The following is a 22,515-nucleotide window of genomic DNA, read 5'->3' as shown; positions in this document are numbered from 1 at the left end:
GTCCAAGAGGTGAAGTCTATTTATAAATGCACTTTGTGTTCTAAGTTTAGTATCCAGTGCTCTGCACAACTCCGCTCTGAATATGGACACGCATTCTGACATGGAGGTGCCGGAATGGGAAGCCACAAGTCGTAGCTGATAACTATCAGAGGCTTTGTCTCCACATCACAGCATGACCTCTGCAGAGCAGGTCAGCGCCTCCATTTGTTCGTGCAGTGCTTTCCATTCAAGGAAATGAATCTGTAGAAACTCAATCAGCTCCTAGTCCTTGCTGAAATCCAGAACAATGGGTTTTAATTGGACTGCAGGAAAGAGAATAGTAATCATGACCTCAAATTAGCCGGCTCAGCTTCTGTCAGCTGATGTGTGGCGAGTCGAGCTGCTTACCCTGGGTTTCATTTGAAACCTGACAACACCTGACAGGCCGGGACAGAGGCAGAATGCAGATGAATGAGCCGATGAGGACCGTGCTGCAGGAAGGGAGGATGGAGGAGTTGGTGTCATGGTGGAGGTAGTGAATAGGAAAGATCACATCTTTATGTACGAGAGAGAACTCATACAATGAGAGAAAGAGGAAGCTGCAGGAAATAAATGAGACCTGTTTACAGAAAAGTAAATAGCACATGCCATTTTAATTTTGAACTGAATTTAGTCTTCAGGCACCTCTCCTTTCTTGTCTTGTCTAATCAGGTAGCCTCCAGTACCTTTGCTTTCACCCGAGTATCCTACTACAGCAGGGTTTGATCACCGCGGCCAAAGATTGTATTGTTGCCAAGAAGGAAACACCAAGCTTGGCTAACTTTCCCCGGCAGGAAGTAGCAGCAGTGAAAACCCCAAGCCCAGCTGCGTCTGGTTTTAGTCGGAGGAGGAGCAGCTCCAACCTTTGCACCACAGCGTCTCCCCTCCTGTACGGTCAGACGAGTCGAGATTAAATCCGACTCACCTTTGGTACCAAAACAATTCACCTTTACTTCAAAAGATTAACATCGATCGGTTATCCATTGCAGGCAATCCAGACATTAGAATCATGCTCAGCGGGTTACGGGTACTTTAGTAAATCTACCGTTATGCAACATTTTAGAGAACTTGTACTTTATCAGAATCTTTCCTTTTTTAAAGAGTTTACCAATTATAGACATACAATCAGCCGTTATAAGATGTAGAGGGTAAATGCTTCCGATTAAAAGACACTATGATTGTGGTAAAATGACTTCCCACAATCCTTTGCTAATGATACTAAACTTGTCTACCAAGCTGACTGTGTTGATGTTTTAAAGACGTTTGAAGTCCATACAGAAAGAGTGCCTGTGGTGTGAGGTTAAATGTCTTCGTACTGTTTCTACACACGCTTCACTAATGCATAACACAACATATTGTCATACTGATATTCTGTACACACTGTGAAGTCCACTGAGACAAATGTAACATTTGTGATATTGGGCTATATAAATAAACATTGATTTGTTACTTAGTGTTTACACCTAATAAATGCTGGGATGATGTGCGTTGGTCACAGCTCTGAGATGTGGTGGTGCGAGCCAGAGCTACATTTAGCTGGTGATTCAAAGCGCGTGTAATTCAGTCTGCCTGCTTTGACATGAAAGATTACGTCTAGAGGTGGCAGCACTGCAGTCAGCACTTCCTGTCACCAGCAAGGCTCTCATGGCTTTGTGGTCATTCAGAATTGAAGTTACAACACAACACTTAACAGAGAGTCACGTCTGACCAAAAAGAACGAGAGAGACAAGCTAAACTCGTTGCCAGTCATTTTATTTTGAGATATTTTGTAGAACAGGGGAACCAATGATTACAAAAAAAAGTCCATAAGTGTTCTACATGCTACACCTTAACCTAATTCATCATGCTTGCCTGGAAAAAGTACATAGAAATTGAACAAAAAACGTACAGTTAAAACTGACGTACATTATACTCACCATTAACTTTACTTAGATGTACCTTTCTCTTGCCTCCATGCACGAATTTTTTGAACATTACATTTAGATAAAAAATTAAGACTTTTAGGCGCTTCTTTAACCATAAAGCAGTTTTTCCATTAAAGACAGAATGCACCTATAAATTAAAAAACAAAAAGAATGATATCCATCTGGACAATATTGGTGGAAAATGGAAAGCCTCGACTTCTTTTAGAACATAAACGATGAATTTGCATCCTACCATAAAACAAAAGAACACTTCCACGCCCATATGGTGCCGAAAGGAAAATGGAAGTCTGTCCAACTCCTCGATCTTCAATAATCACATTGAAATAACACATTTTGATAAAATAAATATCGCATTTGCTAGAAATAAATAATGATTACTGTAACACCTCACTATGTTAAATGCTAAAGTGAGACAGATTTCATCTACGCGACCAGGATGGTCATGTGGGTAAAGCACTAGTGCGGCTTCGAGTGTCTCTCGCGGCTGTTACCTTGAGGTAGATAACACATTTACATCAACGCCTACGATAATGGTTTCTGCTGGCATCATGTGTCAGATTTACAGTATGTCAGGGTCATTAAGGAAGCTTTCTTCAGGGGGAAATGTCAAATGAACAATAAAAAAGGGACATCCCATCCCATTCCTTTTCGTTGTGTATCCCGTCCCAGGCAGGGCTGTTTGAAGCACTTTACATGCCCACAGCAACGCTAGCGTCCATCTCCCTTCCTTATTAACCGACAAACCTCGTCTCTTTGACTCCTCCCCACCATCCATTTTTCTTCTAGTTCCTTCTCTCCTGCTTTCCGTTCTTTTACAGTACTTAAGTGTGCGCGTGACATGCCAGTTTAGCAATGAGGGCGTAGACATAAACCCATGAAGGCCTGGTGGTCAAGGCTCAGAGCGATGACCCCAACTCTTTAAATATAACAAGTCACCCCTTTCAACTCTTAAAAAACAAAACAAAATTAAAAGTAACCATGGTAAAAAAAAAGTTCAAGTTCAATAATATGTCATATTATTAAAAAAAGAAAAACATAAAAACAAAACTGCCTAGATTTTTCACTGTGAGGGAAGATATATATTTCTTTAATTAAGATGCTTGAAGATGCTGCTGTAGGTTTTGTGGGCGATCTGGGGGGAGCATTTCACAGCGCAGGGGGTGAGGGACGCCTGGATGGATTTCAGAGGCAAGTCATCGGGGGTGTCAAAGCCGGGCAGGGCCAGAGAGTCCAGCTGCACGTTCAGCACAATCTCCGTGTTCATGCCGAGGAAGCTCTCGTCCAGCTCTCTCCCCTCCGAGGGCTCCGTCTCAGGGACCACAGTGTCTGCGGCCCCCTCCTCCTTCCTGCTGAACAGGCGGTCCAGGTAACTGGTGTAAGTGCTCTCCTTCTGGAGCTGGTCCTCTTTGTGTATGTCCCAGCATGCTTCGTCTATCAAACAGCCGTTCTCCCCGACTCTCTCCCCCGAGCCGAAGCTCTCCCAGGGGCAGGCGGGCCAGGGGCTGTCTCCCCCGACGACTCCACCCAGCCCTCCTCCACCTAACTGGGCGAGGTTAACCAGGCACTTCTCCTCCTTCTCCTGACTTATGGACTTGGACATGGAGCCTGAGCGGGCCGCCTCCAGCTGGGAGACGGAGGAGTTGAGCTCGTTCAGGAGGCCCACCTCGCTGAGCAGGGCCGCCTCCGGACAGGGCTCCGGCTGCAGGCTCAGTTTGATGGTGCTGGCGATGAAGGAGTCGAAGTCGAAGCCTTGGCTCTGCTGGCTCTGCTGGCTCTGAGGCTTCTCCGTCTGGTGCTTCTCCTGCTCGCTGTCCTTCTCCACCGGACTCTGGGTCTTCTCCGCCTCCTTCAGTGCAATCTGGGCCTTCACCAGCCCATTCTTCTCACACTTGCTCTTGGCCTTGCGGTCCGCCTTCTCCTTGCTCTGCTGCTCCTTCCAGTTGGAGAGGTCGATGATGAGCTTGGGTTCGTAGTAGTGGTTGACTTCACTTTCCCTCCAGATGAGGTTGTCCAGGTAGGAGGGAGACACGGCCTTGTAGTTACAGGTGTGGCTACACTGCTGGTCACAGTATTTGTTCTCGTGGTGTTCGTCCTGCCAGGATCGCTCCGGCTGGAACAGAGTGGAGTAGTCGTAGGACGGCTCATCCAGGAACTTCTCCCGGTCTCCATCGGCATATTTACGAGGATCCACCTGGAAACAGACAACCATTAGACTTTCTATCAAATGTACTTTGGATAAGACAAGTTCAATAATATCCCTATACACTAAAAGCTTTGGTTTGAAACGTTTTTGTATTCTTAACCTCTGCATCCTCACATTTAGGGAGCACATTATCAAACTTTATCTATAGCTTTCAAAAGTAAACCGAAGAGTTATCGTTTTAACATGTGTATGCAGATGTTTGTCACAATTCAAACACACCTGGACCTCCTCCTCGTCTGTTACATCAGAGAGAGCCCTGGGGTCGACCTGAACCTCGTCCGGGTCGTGGTTGCTGTGCAAGTGCCAGTCATTCTCTGACAGCTGGCTCTCATGATACCTGATGATAAAATTAAGGAGAGAGACTTCAGTACACAACAGACACATAACATGGAGCTCCAGTACATGATCAGACTACTCAAACAAACCATTAAACTCATTCAGAATACTCGTTAGGTGACCTTTATGTTCACATTATAACTGCTTGTTTAGCAGAGAGAAAAGCAAACTATTCTTCCCTGGAACTAATATCAAAATAATGTCAGACCAGGCTAAATATATAACTTGGTATCTCCTGCCAGGGTTTGAGAGGGGACGCATCATACCTCTCCCAGGTGTGGCTGTGGCTCTGGTCCATGAGCAGGATATCATCGACTTCGTCCTCGATGTGGAAGGGGTGCAGAGAGACAGGCTCGTCCAGGGGGAAAGAGTAGTCGGCCATATAGGGGTGGGCCAGTGCCTCCTCCGCAGTGAGACGATCCATGGGGTTAAAGGTCAGGATCTTCTCCAGGAAATCCAGGGCTGCAGAGAGAAAGGACGTTGAGATGTAGGAAACATGTACATGTAAGAGTACTTGAGTACTTCTGAATGAAAGGGTGAGTGGTGCTCACCCTGGGGGCTGACGTCAGGCAGCAGCTTGGCCAGGGGGTTGTGAGGCTTGGACATGTCGCTGCGGATGAACACAGGGATGACGCTGTGGAGCTCCTGCCGGTCCTCCTCTCTCAGCACGGGGATGGACTCCAGGATCAGCTGCATCTGCGCCAGCTCATGGGCCCCTGAAACCCCCGGCAGACAACATTAGCCTCTTTCTTTGAAGAGTCACACAACATCCAACGTGACTGATTCAGGGGTTTGGAGAGAGGCTGAGCAGCAGATCATGAGAACAGAGATGTTATTTGCCTTGTGTTCAGCTCAAGGCAGTTTCAACAAATAAGAACAGTCAGTTTCGCCACCTCCAGCTGGATTTGCAAAAGAGGAGTATAATTAAAGTAAATGCAGATTGACTCTGGTCTCTCCGAACAAAGTCATTGACTAAAGGCTGTTTGCTAGTATGCGAGTACATGAGGTGTTACTGTGAGACAGACATAAGAACCAGAGTCGACATTTACCTGCAAAGAGGGTTTTCCCTGTGAGCATCTCAGCGAAGATGCAGCCTGCGGCCCACATGTCGATGGCTTTGGTGTAGTTGTTAGGAGAGAGCAGCAGACGAGGAGACCGGTACCACTTGGTGACCAGACCTTCAGAGAGATGGCCCTGTGGTGGAAAAGGGACATGGCATATTTAGTGAGACCCTTACCCAAAGAATACATAGACTAGGGATGTCATCAGAACAGATACTTTGCTACCAACGCAAAGCGAGGATCCCTGGAGTGGTATTATGTGTTCAAACTTCATTCAGTAAAAATACGTATTAGATGAGGGTAATGTAGGGATGGCTATCATGATGTCTTTCATTTTGTGTGAGAAACTTGAATAAATACAGTTGTATCAAAAAAGGGATTGTGAGGCCGACAAGTGAGCGGCCCAAGCAAGGAGGCAGAGGCAGAACGTCCAAAAATATAACCCGGTGTGGGCATTTATTACACTCGAGCACAGGACACAGCCTCAATCCTGCTGTTACCGTGAGCACAGTCACCAGCCACAAGGATCTCACACACACTACCAGCCAGCCAAAACAGACAGGGCAACAGAGCCTAAATACACACACTAATCAGCAATTAGACACAGGTGGGGGGGAGGAGACAACACAGGGCACCTTCTCATTTCTCCAACTCCCCTCCTCGACTCCTATCCTCGAGACTTAGTCCCGCCCACAGGAGATGCGAGCGGAGGAGCCGAGGAGGGGAGCCGAGGAGAGAGGAGGGGAAGCAGCAGGCGGTTAGAGAAATGAGAACTCCTCTCCTCTGAGCGGTCATTTTAAAGAGACGTCCATTAATGATGACAGGAGGCACAGCAGCCCTCTGTCTGATGGACAGATGTGTTCATGACGACTTATATATTTACTTTTAATTCATTCACAGTGCGGTATAATGAGACAATAGCAGGCTACAGATGCAGACACACACACACACATATATTTATATAAATATATACAATTTCAGAATCAAACGGAGCACTCTCATAATAACGCAACACTATCAGAGACTGGATATATCCCCCCCTCTCTGGTCGCTGAAATGGGGAATTTAAATTACGGGCCAAAGAACAAGTAAAAATCTCAAGGCACACCTATTGTGCAAAATAGCCCTCATAACACGTGTTATCACTCATATCATGTAAAATATCTGTAAATGTGCATAATTATTTACTAATACCAAATAAAATGTGACAAAGACAACTATATTACTCATGAAATATTTATTAACGAAATATTTCAGAAATTAATTTGAAACTTTATCAAAGCAGCAACACACTCATTTAAACCAGACAGGTCACAAAATAAAAAATGAGACAAAAGGAAACTCAGCAGAAATTCAGCAGAGAACTGTCAATGCAAGGAAGCTGCATTGTCCATAGTCCTGAACTACATATTACAAATGTAATATTTCAGCAATCAGCATTGAAACATGTGCTATTGTAAATATTTTTGCCGACTTACAAATTAGTGAGATACATGTGCCTGTCGGGACGCGCAGAATTTTTTAATCCTTGGTTGCACTGAGGAGAGGGCCACTCGCAAGTCCTGTTCAACAGAGAGCCGTGATCTCCTGTTGTTCTTCATGTAAATCAGAGTAGAGAACGCCAACTCCAGAGATGGGGTCGTTACTAAAAAAATGTAATATATTACTTTAAAAAAAAGTAATATATTACACTACTTTGTTACTATCTACATAAAGTAACTCGTTACTTTACTCGCCGAGCACGTACGAACTGCGCATGCGTGAGTGGCAATAACTTTCCTTACCAGCAGGCGGCAGTAGTGTGTATTTGTCATTCAAAACAGGCAACAACCGGAAGACAGCGAAGAAGAACTGACTACGTGATATAAACAAACAACAAATAGCTGTGCGTTAGCTTCACCTTAGCATGTGTTCTTTGCAGGTGTTTGTTGAGGTTTGACGTGGTGTTCACAGCAGTGGATAACAGCTTCTGGCCTGGACACAGTTTGCACCTCACCGTCACATTCCTGTCTATTCTTCGGCCGAACTCAGAATAATGGGCATACCTCCACCCTCGAAAGTTATCGCTGACTCAGCCATGTTTGTGCAGCACTGCACGTAGTGATGTGGACGCGCAAGTCGCGCAGATTACGTACATATAAACCTACAAAGTACTGATATAGTAAATTAAATAATTATTTGTGTGTAGTTGTATATTGCAATAATAACGTATGGTTGTCACAAAATCCCACGGCATACCCGAACTTGCCTCACGGCACACCGGTGTGCCGTTTGGGAACCACTGCTGTACAACACACACACCTACAGCTCCTAAAGCATAATCAGGCTACAGCCGTTGTGTATTTTATTATGTGAAGCACTAAATGGTCTTAGAAAAATATCGACTGTTTGTTTGTAGATATCTACTAAACTAAAGCAAATAAAGAGAGTAGGCCTATTATACTGAGTGATATATATATACACACTGCTCTGCTTTCTGCACCTCACAGCTGTTCTCTCTGGAAACATCGCAACGCGATGAAAGCAGTTACTAAAATAATATCCAGGGGATGCATGCAGAGCTGTCATTGGCTGAGATAAGTCCGGCCGTGCGTCACGACTAGAGATGTCCCGATCCGATCACGTGATCGGGGGTTGGAGCCGATCACGTGATTTTCAAAAGATCGGAATCGGGAGAAAAAAATCGGGGATCGGGATTTTTTTATTTTTTTTTTATAAAATATTTGTATTATTTTATTTCATGTTACAAAACAAAAATGACCATGTTCACGTCTTAAAGTCATCCTGAGGCCTTAGTTTTGTTTAAAAATTACACAACATCATGTTTGTGTTGCTTCTTTTGGGCTTGTTTTCAGACCTGGTTGCTTATTTCTCTCAAAGAGTGGGCGCAGTGTCTAATAGTAGCAGTAAGCTAACGAGAGGCTACGTTCAGCTGGTGACTCGGGAGTCGGGACAGAGAAAATGTCAGGAGTTTGGAAGTATTATAAAATTGAAAGCGAAGGCAGTGTAACAGCCAGATGCAATGATTGCAAGGCGGAGGTTCCGCGTGGTGGAAAGAACAGAGCTACGTTCAACACGACCAATCTAATACGCCACAGCGGCCACTCAGGTAACGGCACTGAAACAACCAACACTTTCAGAGACTTTTAAAAGGAAAGAGAAACTGCCCCAGAACAGTGAAAAGGCCAAAAAAAGAACAGCCAAGATAGCTGAATTCATCGCGTTGGATGACCAGCCGTTATCGGTTACCTTTTTCTCTCTTAATGCATTGCATAAAGATCGGGAAAAATCGGTATCGGCAGATTGTCAAAATCAAATGATCGGAATCGGATCGGGAGCAAAAAAAGGTGATCGGGACATCCCTAGTCACAACGCTTTGAAACATCTCTGTTCCCGGAAATGCATCCGCGAAGGAGCTGTGGAGGACCCATCAGTGTCTCCTCGGTTATAGCTCCTCCAGAGAGCCTCCTCGACGCTCGATCCTCGAAGTGCATTTAGAGAAATGAGATGTCCTTCAACATGGCGCGCTGAAATTCATTTCCGGGTCACTACCGGAGGACCGAGGAGTCGATGAGGGGGATTTGATGAAATGAGAAAGGGCCCCGGTGCACACAATCAGCCGTAACAGACATGGGGGAAGGGGAACACTTTTCAGAATAAAACCAGCAAACAGACAGATGCACACACTACATACATTTCGCCACCAACAAAGCTACACAATTCATAACGGAGGCCGAGATCTATGGCCCCGAAAGATCACCTCCGTTACAGGGATGTTTGAACATTATTGGAAAATAGAAAATTATGACCCATTTAAGTTCTCAACAAAAACAAATACAAAAAAAGTATGCAAATGGTAATAAAAAAAGTGCACATTGAAGTACTTTGGATTTACTTTTCAGTTGTTTTACCCTGGTAGCAGATAAGGTATTGAGAATGTTTCTTACTGGTATAAGCTACATGTCTGGTATTGTGACGTCCATAGACGCAACTATCTTTTTCAAAAACTACAGTAGTGCATGATCTGCTATGCCCTCGTGTTTAGTTCATTCACAGTCAAAAATACCCTCAGTAATAGATACATGTGATTAGCATGACTTCATGTGCCTTAAGAGCAGGGCTGCTAACAGGAATCCCAGAATGCCTGCTGCTCCTTGATGGTCCTGCTCCGTGCTGGTCACATACGCAACATGGAGCAGCATGGAGACAAAGACCCCAGAGAGACAGGGGGAGATCAGACACGTGCAGGCCCAGTCAGCAGTCTGAGAGCAGGATAATCCCCCGCTGCCACACTCTCCTCTCACCAGTGACACCAATCTGCACTCCCACACAGAGCAGGGCTGCTCACGGGAACAGCACACTGAACACAAAGGAAATGGACCTGTGTGCACCCCGACTGGGGGGATGGGAGGGCGTAAAACAACACCCTCGCTGCCCTCTCTCACCCCACATGCAGTGGTAGTTTGTGGTGAGACTAAAATGGTTGGCTCCTGGTTCTGCCCAAAGTTAGCCTCCTCTACGTCACACTATGCTGGAGTGCGATGAACACTCTTATTTTGATGGGCCTATAAATCCTATGTAGACGTGACTCCCTCCCTCCTTCAGAAGACTGGTAATCTGATCGTCTGAATTTAGCAGCGACACAATGAAACCTGTGAAAAGGGGAATTACAGAGCAGATCACACCTACTGACTGAAACTCATGGCAGTGTCCAGCTCCCATTCAGCCAGTAAACTGTCTTTTGTGAAAGTGGTTACAATGGAGAAATACATGCAACCAGTTTAGCAGAGCATTGCCACAGATTTAGATTAGGTCAGCTTGAAAGAGCACCGGGTCGTTGTGTAAGGACAATTCTGAGAACGATGGACTCTGAACCAAAAGAAGCAGACTACAGTTTGCCTACCAGCTGAAGGCATTTAAGTGCATTAGCTAAACATTGCTGCTTGCCTCTAACTTTGACTTATGTCTAAGTGGGCCACTCACCACAAAGACAGAGACAGAGGAATTAAAGTATCAGCCATCTCAATAACTGACATCAGTTGGTGAATAACTTAACCACCTGATCTAGATCAAATAGGGATGACATTTAGTGACTCATAAAAGGCTCCCTCAGTGAGCCTGGCTGCGGTCAATCAAAGCGACCTTTAGCATGTCTCAGTAAAGGTGTTTGCTGAAGAGACAGTGAGGTCATCCCCAAGCTAGTCTCCATTTGCAGGAAAAGGCTGTGCTGAAGCCTAAAAGATATATTTTCTTGCTGGCACCAAAAGTATTTTAGTCACACACACACACACACACACACACACACACACACACACACACACACACACACACACACACACACACACACACACACACACACACACACACACACACCACACACACACACACACACACACACACACACACACCACACACACACACACACACACACACACACACACACACACACACACACACACACCACACACACACACACACACACACACACACACACACACACACACACACACACACACACACACACACACACACACACACACACACACACACACACACACACACACACACACACACACACACACACACACACACACACACACACACACACACCACACACACACACACACACACACACACACACACACACACACACACACACACACACACACACACACACACACACACACACACACACACACACACACACACACACGAATAATTTCATTTAAGAGGCGTTTTACTGCAGTCTCACAACACATGGAAATAAATCCATGGTTATCCATTAATAAGGTCCATATGTCTAATCAGGACTTTGGCTGGTCAGCATTATTCTTGCTAATTTAGGTTCCATTATAAAACTACGATTTGTTTCAAGACACTACAGAGTGTGAAAGGCCTTCTCTGGAATTCATTACAGCCGTCGACTCCCTGGAATTTGTCTTTGTCTAGATCCAGACAGGCCTGTTGCTAGATGAATAATTAGGTCAAGTGTGTGTGTGTGTGTGTGTGTGTGTGTGTGTGTGTGTGTGTGTGTGTGTGTGTGTGTGTGTGTTAGTGCTGCACGATTAATCGAAAAAAGATCGTGATCTCGATTCAGACACCTCTGCGATCCTATGACGTCAAGCTGATTTTTTGGGGGAATTTTTTTACATTTTTTTATTATTTTGCTTCTTAATAATACCAACTTGCAATGTCAATCATACTTAAACGATGTAAAGCAAATATACTCTATACATTTAACATTAAAGTACCATGATCGCATGCAAATGGTAGTGTTCTGTCTGTCTCTCCTCCTCTCATGCAGTGTTAACGCTGCAGCCACTGGGGTTGCCAGTTTTTGCGGAAGGAATAATCAACCAGGTCTATGAAAACAAGCGCAAAAGAACATGAGCACTTTAAACCTATATATGTCGGGTCGGCTATTTGAAAATAACCCATCTACAAGCTCACAACCGCAACAACCATTATTACTTACTACCAAGCAACTTCACAGAAAGATAAGCCCAATGTGGCATATAATAAGTATACCTGGCAACACTCACTGACTGCAGCACGTGAGGGCAGGAGCCGGCAGTATGTTTACAGAAGCGTTAGCATTAGCACTGATTAGCAAAGAGTGACGAGAGCGACTAGTAGTACAGGAAAAACAGAAATGAGTGACGAGGAGGTCGAGGACAATGACAACAACACCGATGAAAATCCCGGTGGCGACTCTGGCGAGAGTGAGAGGGGAAGTTGTGCTTGTGCCGAAAAAAGTAGATGGACTGTGCTAGTAGCTAGGCAGCTAGGCTTTATTTACATTTATTCTGAAGCTGTAACTTTATGTTCTGTTCCGTTTTTATATTCAGTACTGACTGCAGTATTTAAGTTAATCCTTTTGATTCAGTGACATTACTACTCAGTGGAGTCTAGCACTTTGTTTAAGTTTATGTTTTTTTGAGTACAAGAACCTTTAAGTGCAGTAGTTGAACTGGGTGCTATCCGGCTAGGCTTTTTTTTAATATTATTAATATTATTCTAAAGCTGTGACTGTTTTGTTTTTATATTCAGCACTGTGGTGAGGTATTTTGAGTAACTTAAGTGCATTCCTCCCTGTAACAAACAGGTTGGTGTTGTTGTACAGTAGTTGGGTGTCCTGTCACTGTGGACAGGTGCTACTGCAAAGTTTACATTTTGTTATTATAAAGCTGCACAAATTCTATTTGTTATGTTCAGCACTCAGGCAGCAGCAATATCTTTATTTTAGTTACTGTATGTTTTGTTACCAGAGAGACTTGAGTTTAAGTCAAGCACTTTGTTTAAAGCCACAGTAGTTGGCTGTCAAATTCATTTTAGTTACTCTATGTTTTTGCTACAAGAAACTGAGACTTGGATTTAAGTCCAGCACTTTGATGTTGATGGTGTCTGTTAAGCCACAACAGTTGGCTCCAGGTTCCACATTTTGAATGTAGTAATGTTTGTTCAGTATTCAGCAACTACAGACTAAAGACAAAGTTATGTTTTTGTTACAAGAGAGACAAATGTTGTCTGTTTAAATTCATTGTACTCACGTGACGTCTAAGAGTAAGAGTGCAACAAATATTTTCATTGAAACGATGAGAATCGTGATCTCAATTCTTATGGAGGACAATCGTGATTCACATTTGAGCAAGAATCGTGCAGCCCTAGTGTGTGTGTGTGTGTGTGTGTGTGTGTGTGTGTGTGTGTGTGTGTGTGTGTGTGTGTGTGTGTGTGTGTGTGTGTGTGTGTGTGTGTGTGTGTGTGTGTGTGTGTGTGTGTGTGTGTGGTGTTCTTGAAGTGTTGTAGTTGTGTCTGTTCCAAAGGATGCTTGTGTGGACGAAATGGACGTGTACAAGTCCTCCTATCCCCTCTTCTCCTAACATTAAAAAAAATGACCATGTTTTTATCTCTTTACCGTCACAAATTAATAAATGTTATGCTGAACCAAAGGCATTCATACAATCCTTTATTCATAGGGAGCTTTCCAAGTTTTTAAATAATACAACTCCTGACTTATAGTCAAACACAAGTAGATAATGTACTTCATCAACGGGTTATTTGTATGTCCCACACAGATGTGTCTTGCACTTGTAGTCTTCACTTCATACGACAAAAGCCACAGATCAAATAACTGGTTTGTGAACTTTCAAAGCTGATTCGACATTCAGATGATGCAATGAGATCATTTCCCGTCAAGAAAACAGAGGTGAAATAAAGCCAACATTAAATGTGCAACACTATTGTGTCGTTTAAAGCCTTTGTTAGTGTTGCGTTCAAATACAAAACAGCAACCAATGCTAAAGAGTAAGTGTTGTATTATTTTGTAACACTCTTGTTGTGGACTACAGCTAGAAATGAACTCAAGCTTTATATAAGCTTCAAATGCTGCCCTGAACAAATCTCCCACAACAAGACAAAGAGCGGGCTGGGAAAAGGAGGGGACTCTGGGTTGGAGAAGTTGGAAGAGTGCATGTGAATTCTTGCCATTCTTGATCCTCGGCCACCACGAGGGCCGGCCTTAAAGTTCACACAGGCAGAAATGGCCTGCTTTCTGAGACAAAGGAAAGATAGCCCAGGTACTCCTGGCAAGCGGGACAAGAGCTTTACTCCAAACCAACCGTCCAGGGTTATTAAAAGCCTAAATTGAATTTAAGGAATTATGTTTTGTATTGACCAAAGCAATGTAAAACAAAAGTAAAGTAGGAGGAAAAGGTGGATCAAATGACGCCTACTTCACGGACACATAATTCAATACCACATTATTGAAACTACGCCAGAAACTGAGGTTCCCCGGCCAGGAGCGCTTCTTTATTTAGGCACAACGTTATTCAAATAACATGCACTCAGCCGCCCAGCTGCTCTGCCTCACCAGGCCTGCTAGAAGAACAGGGTGGTTGTGAAAGGACATCTTCCCTCAGTAATTCTGCAATAACGTCCAGACAGCACTGAAGCCAGATGTTTTCTTAACGCCGCCACATTTCACCAGGCACCAGTGTTGTGTGGGGGTGATGGGTTCATATTCAAACAAGCCTCATTTGCTCCCAGACGAACACTCAATTAGATGACTAGGTGCCATGAAAAAGTGGCTGGTTGAGATATCAGTGTTCTCTCTTCCCCCACCCACACCACTATTGTTATCGGAGTAGAGACAGACACAACACAGCTACAGAGCTTTGAAAAGAGCAGGGTCAAAACCATTTAAAGTCAGTATTGCTACAGGACTATAGCGTACGTATCCTTGACATCAAATCAGCAGCAGTAGTGGAGCAGACAAAAGTCAGACACACAGGAGATGAACCCAGTCAACCAGCTTTTCAATACCCACTTGCCTGCATATTTCCCATCAGGAAAAAACTGCTTATATAGAGGAAAAAAGCCCCCATGGTTAAAGCTGCTGTAAGGCACAAGTTGGGTGGGTGGATACAGTGAATGAACTGTGTGAGAAACTCTCAGTTCTTCCCAGAAACTATGAGCCCTCGACTTCCTCTTCATATTGCAGAGAGCTATTGTCTCACCTAAGATATGTGAAACCAGAGCTGAACATGGAGTTATACTACATATGCATAGTAGTGGCCGTGTGCTGGAAATGAGCAGTTCTGGTAAACAAGTATGAGTCTCAGAGTGATGCATGCTGTGGATCCAGGCTGTGTTAGGGATATGAATCAGGCTGGGCCAACCGGAGGAATCACATCACGTGAGCCAACTTCAGACTAATGACTAATCTGAGACACGAGTGAGCATCTGACTGCCTCTGCGCCTTAAAGAGAGCCAACAGCTACAGGAGAGAGAGAGCGAGAGAGAGAGACACTCCCCATGCTAGATGTCCTCACATCACACCACCATATGGCCTTTGATTGGAATTTCCTCATCCCTTTAAAAAGGTGACAGAAACACAAGGGCAATACAGACCCTCCACCTGGCTACAATTAGACAGGGTGTCCCAAACTGTTCTCATACTCCGGACAAAGCAACCTACTTTATTGGGACCATTACACTGCCCCACAAAACCAAATGCCAGGGTTATAGACCGTATTAAAGTGTGTTTCCATTCAACATTTGGCGTGTTAACATCTGGATTTGTATGCCCTGGTTCAAATAATTGTTGGCATCTGATAAAAGACAAGGACAAGGACACAAAGGAAACCACCTTTCTCAAGGATCCACTTGTTTTATTTAGTTTTGAAAATAGAATAATGAACTCAGGCAACTTGAACTTGGCTGTTAATAAAAAAAGATGTTTTCCACAGCCTTGCTCTCCTGACAAGGGAAACAGAGGCGTTACCTCAAGGAACCACATCCCGTCTTGTTTACATCCTGCTGTGACACTGCGTCACCCAGGAGGCCTACCCATTACTTAGCAATGACACCCCACGTCGGAGCAGCAAAGCATTGATCTTTGGGCAAACATTGCCAAGCCGGCTCTTCTTCTTATAGCTCTTGTCTATGTAGCATTTCAACACACTGCTCATCACAAAAAACATGAAACACTTATATTCCCCACCAATAGAAGACTGGGCCTACCTTGTGAGAGTAGTGTGGGTCCATGATGCGGGCCAGGCCAAAGTCCCCGATCTTCAGCACCAGGTCCTCAGTGTTGACAAACAGGTTGGCAGGCTTGAGGTCGCGGTGCAGCACGTTGGCAGAGTGGATGTACTTTAGGCCCCTAAGGAGCTGGTACATAAAGAGCCTTGCATGGCCCTCAGAGAGAAGGCCCCTCTCCAGCAGCTGACACAGGTCCGTGTCCATGTATTCCTGCACGATGTAGACCGAGTTGACCTCTGTCAGAGACACCACGTCCTCCGTTAGCCTGCGACCATTGGGGCCCAAAGTTTCAAACACCTGGAGAAGTAAGAAGAAGGATCAGTGTGGAACTCCAAAATGGATGTTTTGTTTTTCCCAGCCCCAGATGATATGATAAATAGTCTTTGTGACATCATGCAGAGCACTTTCCCCTCACCTTCACAATGTTGTCGTGATCCAGGCGCCTGATGATCTTGATTTCCCGCAGTGCATGCTTCACACTCTGGGGGTCGGTAAGGATGATTTTCTTCACGGCAACACGCTTGTCACAGTCCGTATCAACTGCTGAGAACACCAAGCCGTTCCCCCCGTAGCCCAGAGGCTTTAAGTCCATGTAGCGAGAACCCAGGTCGAAACCGTGGATGTTCATCAGGGACTCAAACTTCTCTGCCATGGCGACTGTTTTCAGGTTTACTCCAAGCTTCTGGTAACGATTGGCCTCTGGCCTGTTTCCAAGTCCAACTTTAACACCAACGGAGGAATTGATCTGACTATTCAGATACTTCAGCGGCTGAGCTAACTGTATAGACGACTACTGAGTCCCCCGTCTAGCTGTCACTGGCAGATTTGGGGTATTAACATGTGTTCAAAGTTTTGATCCATCTTGGATAAGGAGAGTAAATATAATAGTTGAAATGTTCCTCTAGTTCCAGGTGTGTAGATATATTTAGGGGAACGTTTTTAGTAAACTTGGGTTTATAGTATGCAATGGAATGGACTGTGAGGCCAATTAAAAAACACTGAGACTATATTAAATTACAAAAAAACATGTAGTTGCATCCTTACAGTGCAGATACATTCAGTGTATGACTGGTCCTGAGCAGCTTCATATGATTTTTTTTCTTTCTTCTTTATTGTTTGTTTTTTTAACTGTACATTTCCCGTCAAGTCATCTGATCTATAAAACTGAAATTAGTCTGGCCTAGAAGTCTTCAAAGTAAATGTTCACCCTCAATGATCAGGTGGCTCAAGCTCGCCACAGTCGCAATCAAAACTGTCCTCCATTTTACTTGGGTATAAACTGAAAAACAAGAGAAAAACAGAAGAAGAAAAATGTAAGAAAAAGAATCGAGAAGTTTTAAGTGTAGGATTTAACAATATCATTTCCCCACAGAATAACCTACCATTGCCCAAAAACATTGACACACATGTAGGGTTTTAACCAAAATACTGAAACACTTGAAATTAGGTTTGTGTGATACTGGATTGATTATTTATGAATAGTTCATATTAAAACATTGCTGGCACTGTTCATTTGGTTTTGCAATGTTATGTTACATAGACTCAGACTGTGATAACTGCAAATGCAACTGTTATATTTACATATAGAAATGCTTAGATTATATCCATATGATGGTGTGTTCTTTATACTTTATCAGAACTCCTAAAGTATCTACAGTATCGCAGTATTTTGACTGATACCACCAATATTATGACACAGCATTTCAACATTTCACAAAATCATAAATCCCCAAAAGACCCCAGCATTGCGTTAAAATACAGCCAAACCTAACCCTTACTACATTTGTTAGGGTTTTCCCAATACAATAGAGCTTTATTTGTAAAGCACTTTAAAACCTCCAGACCAACGTGCTGTACAGAGAAATAAATAAATACAAAAACATACAAAACGCAAATAAACAAGAAAAAAATAACAACAGCCATAAAGTTAAATAGATACACCATTTAAAAGCAATAAAAGTAACAATTGTCAAAGTATCAAACATATAAACCAAACCGTCTCATTCAACTGCTTTAGTTTTAATACTCTATGTAACGTGGTGTCATTAATGACTTACTTTACTGAGATTATATCCACATGGTGGTGTGTTATTTATACTTTACCAAAACTCCAAATTGTTTTTTAAAAGTCGCAATATATCGCCTTGCATACAGTATTGCAGTACTTTGAATGATGGCAGTAACACAGACGTCTACATTTCACAAAACTATATTTAGACAAACAAAGGACCAAGCGTTGCGTGAGAATACAGTCAAAACGTACACTTACTAGATGTGTTAAGGTTTTCACAAAAGCATTGGACAAGCCAAGCAGTGGGATTCACCTGCTTTAGTTTTAGTCACAGACTGTAGGTAACGTGGTGTCATCGTGGGTGTCATTAATGGAAACTATCCCTCCACTCCCTGCACCGCTCGCTAGTCCGGTTTCAGGGTATCGATAAACCTGTGAGATAACCCACAGAGGCTCAACTTAGATTAACCCCGAAGGGGATCTTACATAGCACACATTGAAGACAAAAAAACACAGCGTTTGAGCCTATCTTTACAGCGACTATGTGCAGTCTTCACCCGGTCTGTGATTGTCGGAAAAAGCCAAGCATAACGGCGAGCTGACAAGCTGCTGACAGACCCCGGTCTACTTGGTTTTATATATCACATAGCACATCCTGTCGGTAACACACACGTGAACCATACTACAAGGAAAACACAGATATAAACACACTGCCTGTTTCAAAAATAACACAGATAGCGTTAAAGAGAGAGCCACGGGTAGCGCGAACAAAGGAGCCGCTGTTGGCGGAGGATCCTGACTACGTGGAAACAGCTTAGCAGCACAAAGCAGGGTTAAACGCTAAAAAAAAAAACATACACACATTTACAGTGAAATGACAGTCAATGTGAGGAACAGAGACAACAGCCAACGTATAATATATTACTCACAGTCCGTATTCGTCGCATTGGTTTGTGTTTAATGAAACCCTGGCGAGGGTACTGGGCTCTCGAGCTCTACGGATCTGTTGCAATCGCCATTGAGGCAGAGCACAGCTATGAAAGGCAACCTGACGTCACGGCGCTGCCTTCATGGACCCTAGGAAATATTCCAACAACGATCAGCCTGGCTGTGGACCAATACCACTGTTTGGCCTTCAAGGCTTCATATAATTGAACAACTAATATTATTTTTTTCAATTATGGTAATTATTGTTTTATTACACAAATCTCAGTTAAAAATAAGTAATATCCTGAAACCACTTTTAGGTTATTAGGTTCATTAACGAAAACGTAGAGGCAGTAAACTAACACGAATGTTGTCATTTACATCCTTTTAACAGAGATCATTTGAGGCATTTATTACAAGTATTTGAAATCACTTTAAAGGCTACATTAAACATATTTTTTAAAGATCCCTTAAACATATCACTGTTTTATCTTCTAAATAATGTAATCACATTGTAGTAGAGATACACAAACGGGTTTTTGGTCTGAAAGTGATGTTTTCCCTGAAATAAATAAGTAAAACAGAAGCCAAAGTAGCAGATACTATTAACAGTAGTCTATGGGTGCATTGCAGTCTTACATGCAGTAGCCTAATACAGGCTTATACGATGTTATAGTCTTTATCAAAAACATAGCACTGCAGAGTTGGTCGTTTCAGCATTACAACTTGGAGCCAAGGGCAGTATTTGAAAGCATCAGGAGTCATTAAACATGTCCTAAAAGTTACAAACCACGTGACACAGGTGGACTAATATTCCAACTCAATATTAAATCACGGTTTATGGATTCAATGATAACGTTAATAATCCTTGAGGTAAACAAGAATGCCATAATCAAAGCAAAGTTCAAACGCTCTGGAAAAATAGTTATCATAGCCAGCTAGATACATTAGCAAAAGGCATAATCCCTGAAACAAATGACTAACAAAATTATGATTATTTTATCAGTTAAAATATGAAATGAATAATCCATGATAAAGGGTAGGGATAAACATAAATAATCTGTTTCCACGATTAGTTTTTTTCCTTTGGTTGGTATTAAGGTTGTTTTCCGATTATGGCATGCAGTAGGCTATTTGATTAATCTTGTCAGTGAGAAAATGGACATTTCCACTCACTGCAGCTTGCGGATTTAGAAAGTCCATCTGGCACAGAGCTTCGCAGGGTGTTTCTGTTTCATCGGTCCGCCCTCAAAATCCGATCGCCACGAGGTTTACGCATCCCGAGCAAAACAAAGTCAAGAGCTCAATGAAGGTATTAATTCATGTTCAGGCCCCCCATTGAGACTGCGGTGGGTCCTCTCTCGTTGTGGATGCTGTGAATGGATGATGGTGTGGGAGTGCTGGCATGCAGGCAGCAGCATCACAGCCGCAGCATCAGCATCCGCAAGCAGACCATGTGGGGACCCATGTGCCCATGAATGCAGATTCCTCTCTCAGGCCGGGATGGGCTCTGCGATGGAGAACAGGAGCTTCATGCGGACCGAGCAGGATGCGTTAGACTCAGAGAACGATTATTGTCCCGGCCCGGTATTAATGGACAAAAAGAGAGAGAATTCTGAGAAAACACACAATATGCCTTTCATGCTTGATTTAGGTATGTGAGGTCGTAGTTCATGACAATGTTGTAGTACATCAATCTCAAATATATAAAGTTATGTAATAATAATTGACAGACCTTTGGATACCAGAAATATATTCCCTCAGTCATATTGTAATCATTCCTAATTGTGTTATAGGTGTAATACAGATACCTAATAGGTTACTTACATTGAATGGATTTGATTTTTATAATCTGTTAGAAAAAAGGTTGAAGTAATGTGCTGTTTCTTTTTGGTATTGGAGAAATAAAGCCTATAACTGAGTAAAACAAAAGCCACAGATGAGCTCCAATTACCTGCAGTCATAGTTAATGTAATAATATAGGCTTCAGTATTTTAACATCTGATATCATTAACTTTTATAGAGAGTGGAGAAATGAGAGGCATAATGATTGCCATTACATTTATTTTTCTATCAGTCTAAAGCTGAGGAAAGGAAAACGTGAACGAAACTGTTTTAAGAAAAGTTTATATTTTCCTTTATTCATTTTAGATTAACACTGTATCATGTTAGAATTATACTAAAGTGTTGACTCCCCTCCCATACTGGAAGGTCACAGGTCAAGTTACTTCAGGTTTCTTATTGCTCTAAGGCTCTTTCACAGATGGAGCCAAGACACTTTTGTCTTCCACAAGTCAGAAAACAGAGAGAGACAGTGTAAAATGTCATATCATCATATCAATCATATTTCTTGATTAGGTATTTCTACATGGCTGCCCATTTGTGAAATCCACTGTCTGCGGTAGTTGAACGAATGGAGGTCAGGAAAGGTTAAGATGCACCTCCTCACCATACCATACCATTTACAACGTAAATCCCTCAAATGTTGTTTGTTTTGGAGAAGAAAGAATAATACATTATTTGTTTTGTGTATTTACAATTACTAACAACGTGAATCCACCAGGGTCAGAGTCTGCTGCAAGCCACCCCTTGTACACCATGAGACAAATTATTGACATCAAGTCTTTGACTTTGAGTATTAGTAGCGTCAATGAAAGCCACTCACAGTCACTGTTAATGTCTTATTGCTGTTATACTCTTGTCCAAACAACTTTTAAATACATCAAATGTATTTATCTGGTGGTTTTATTTAACGAATGGTACAAGAAGTGCATTTCAACCATCGAGATACAACCGAAAAATATGCAAGAATAATAACAGAAACAAAACAGATGCTCTGCTTTTCCAATCCAGGCGTCTTGTTTGTTAAGTATAGTTTGACGGAAGTAGCTGTTATCCATGTTCCTCTGCTGGTGGTATTACTCTGTGACACACACTTCCAAACTGTCCCATTCCTGCATTACTTTCTTCTATTTCACTACTAAAACAAAACTCATCAACTGTTCTCCCATCCACGCAAAACAAACATCTGATCCCAGAAAGTCATCACATTCATGTCATCTTGTTCCTTTGCCAAAATCAATCTTTCCTGCCACTTACCAAGGCTGACATTCTCCTGGGACAACTGGAGCATCATGGTAAAGAAGTTAAAAGTCCATCCAGGAGAGTTTTACCGTATACCCAACACTGGTGAAGAGTGCAGTCCAGTATCTCCCTGTGTATGTGTGGGTAAGTGTGTTTTCAGAGCTTTGGCAACGTGTTATCCTACTCCATGTGCCTCTGGTTGTGAGGTGGAGTTCCATGGAGAGTTAATATAGGCCAGGCCGGAGAGGGGAGGAGACTGCTCTGTTTATGGTCTGGCCTGTCAGCGTGTCACCATTAGGGCCCAGTGCCACCTTTCTCATTCACTGCTACTTTTCTTCTACTTCCTTTTTTGTTACTTTCCAAACTGCTAAATGTCTCCTAAGCTGTTGGTCCAGTCCTAACGAAAAC

The 22,515-nt window shown here is 43.1% G+C and overlaps 1 protein-coding gene across 7 annotated transcripts; it reads right to left on the bottom strand.

Moving 5' to 3' along the window:
• Positions 1–1,753: 1,753 nt before the first annotated feature.
• On the bottom strand, positions 1,754–22,293 carry mapk6 (mitogen-activated protein kinase 6). 7 transcript variants are annotated; one of them, XM_034108075.2, is made up of 10 exons: positions 20,200–22,115; positions 19,026–19,173; positions 18,355–18,528; positions 16,501–17,364; positions 16,065–16,382; positions 5,532–5,676; positions 5,034–5,198; positions 4,749–4,944; positions 4,366–4,483; positions 1,754–4,134 (listed from the first exon to the last, which is right to left on the bottom strand). In XM_034108075.2, the coding sequence occupies exons 4-10, from the start codon at positions 16,735–16,737 to the stop codon at positions 3,031–3,033; spliced, it is 2,283 nt and encodes a 760-aa protein (XP_033963966.1). In that variant the 5' UTR covers positions 16,738–17,364; positions 18,355–18,528; positions 19,026–19,173; positions 20,200–22,115; the 3' UTR covers positions 1,754–3,030. The 7 variants fall into 7 exon arrangements, with proteins under 7 accessions (XP_033963966.1, XP_033963978.1, XP_033963985.1 ...); XM_034108087.2 differs by having other exon boundaries at positions 18,410–18,528; XM_034108094.1 differs by lacking the exons at positions 19,026–19,173; positions 20,200–22,115 and adding an exon at positions 22,123–22,293.
• Positions 22,294–22,515: the final 222 nt, after the last annotated feature.

The sequence above is a fragment of the Pseudochaenichthys georgianus genome, chromosome 3, assembly GCF_902827115.2.
Source record: "Pseudochaenichthys georgianus chromosome 3, fPseGeo1.2, whole genome shotgun sequence".
NCBI classification, from domain to species: domain Eukaryota; kingdom Metazoa; phylum Chordata; class Actinopteri; order Perciformes; family Channichthyidae; genus Pseudochaenichthys; species Pseudochaenichthys georgianus.
This window is presented reverse-complemented; position numbering and strand designations above follow the sequence as displayed.

Excerpts from the sequence above, each read along its gene's own strand:
- mapk6 (XM_034108094.1), bottom strand. The coding sequence starts at position 16,737 with ATGGCAGAGAAGTTTGAGTCCCTGATGAACATCCACGGTTTCGACCTG. Across the intron at positions 16,383-16,500 it reads ATCACGACAACATTGTGAAG|GTGTTTGAAACTTTGGGCCC; the intron begins GTGAGGGGAAAG and ends TTACTTCTCCAG. Across the intron at positions 4,135-4,365 it reads CAGACGAGGAGGAGGTCCAG|GTGGATCCTCGTAAATATGC; the intron begins GTGTGTTTGAAT and ends GTCTGTTTCCAG.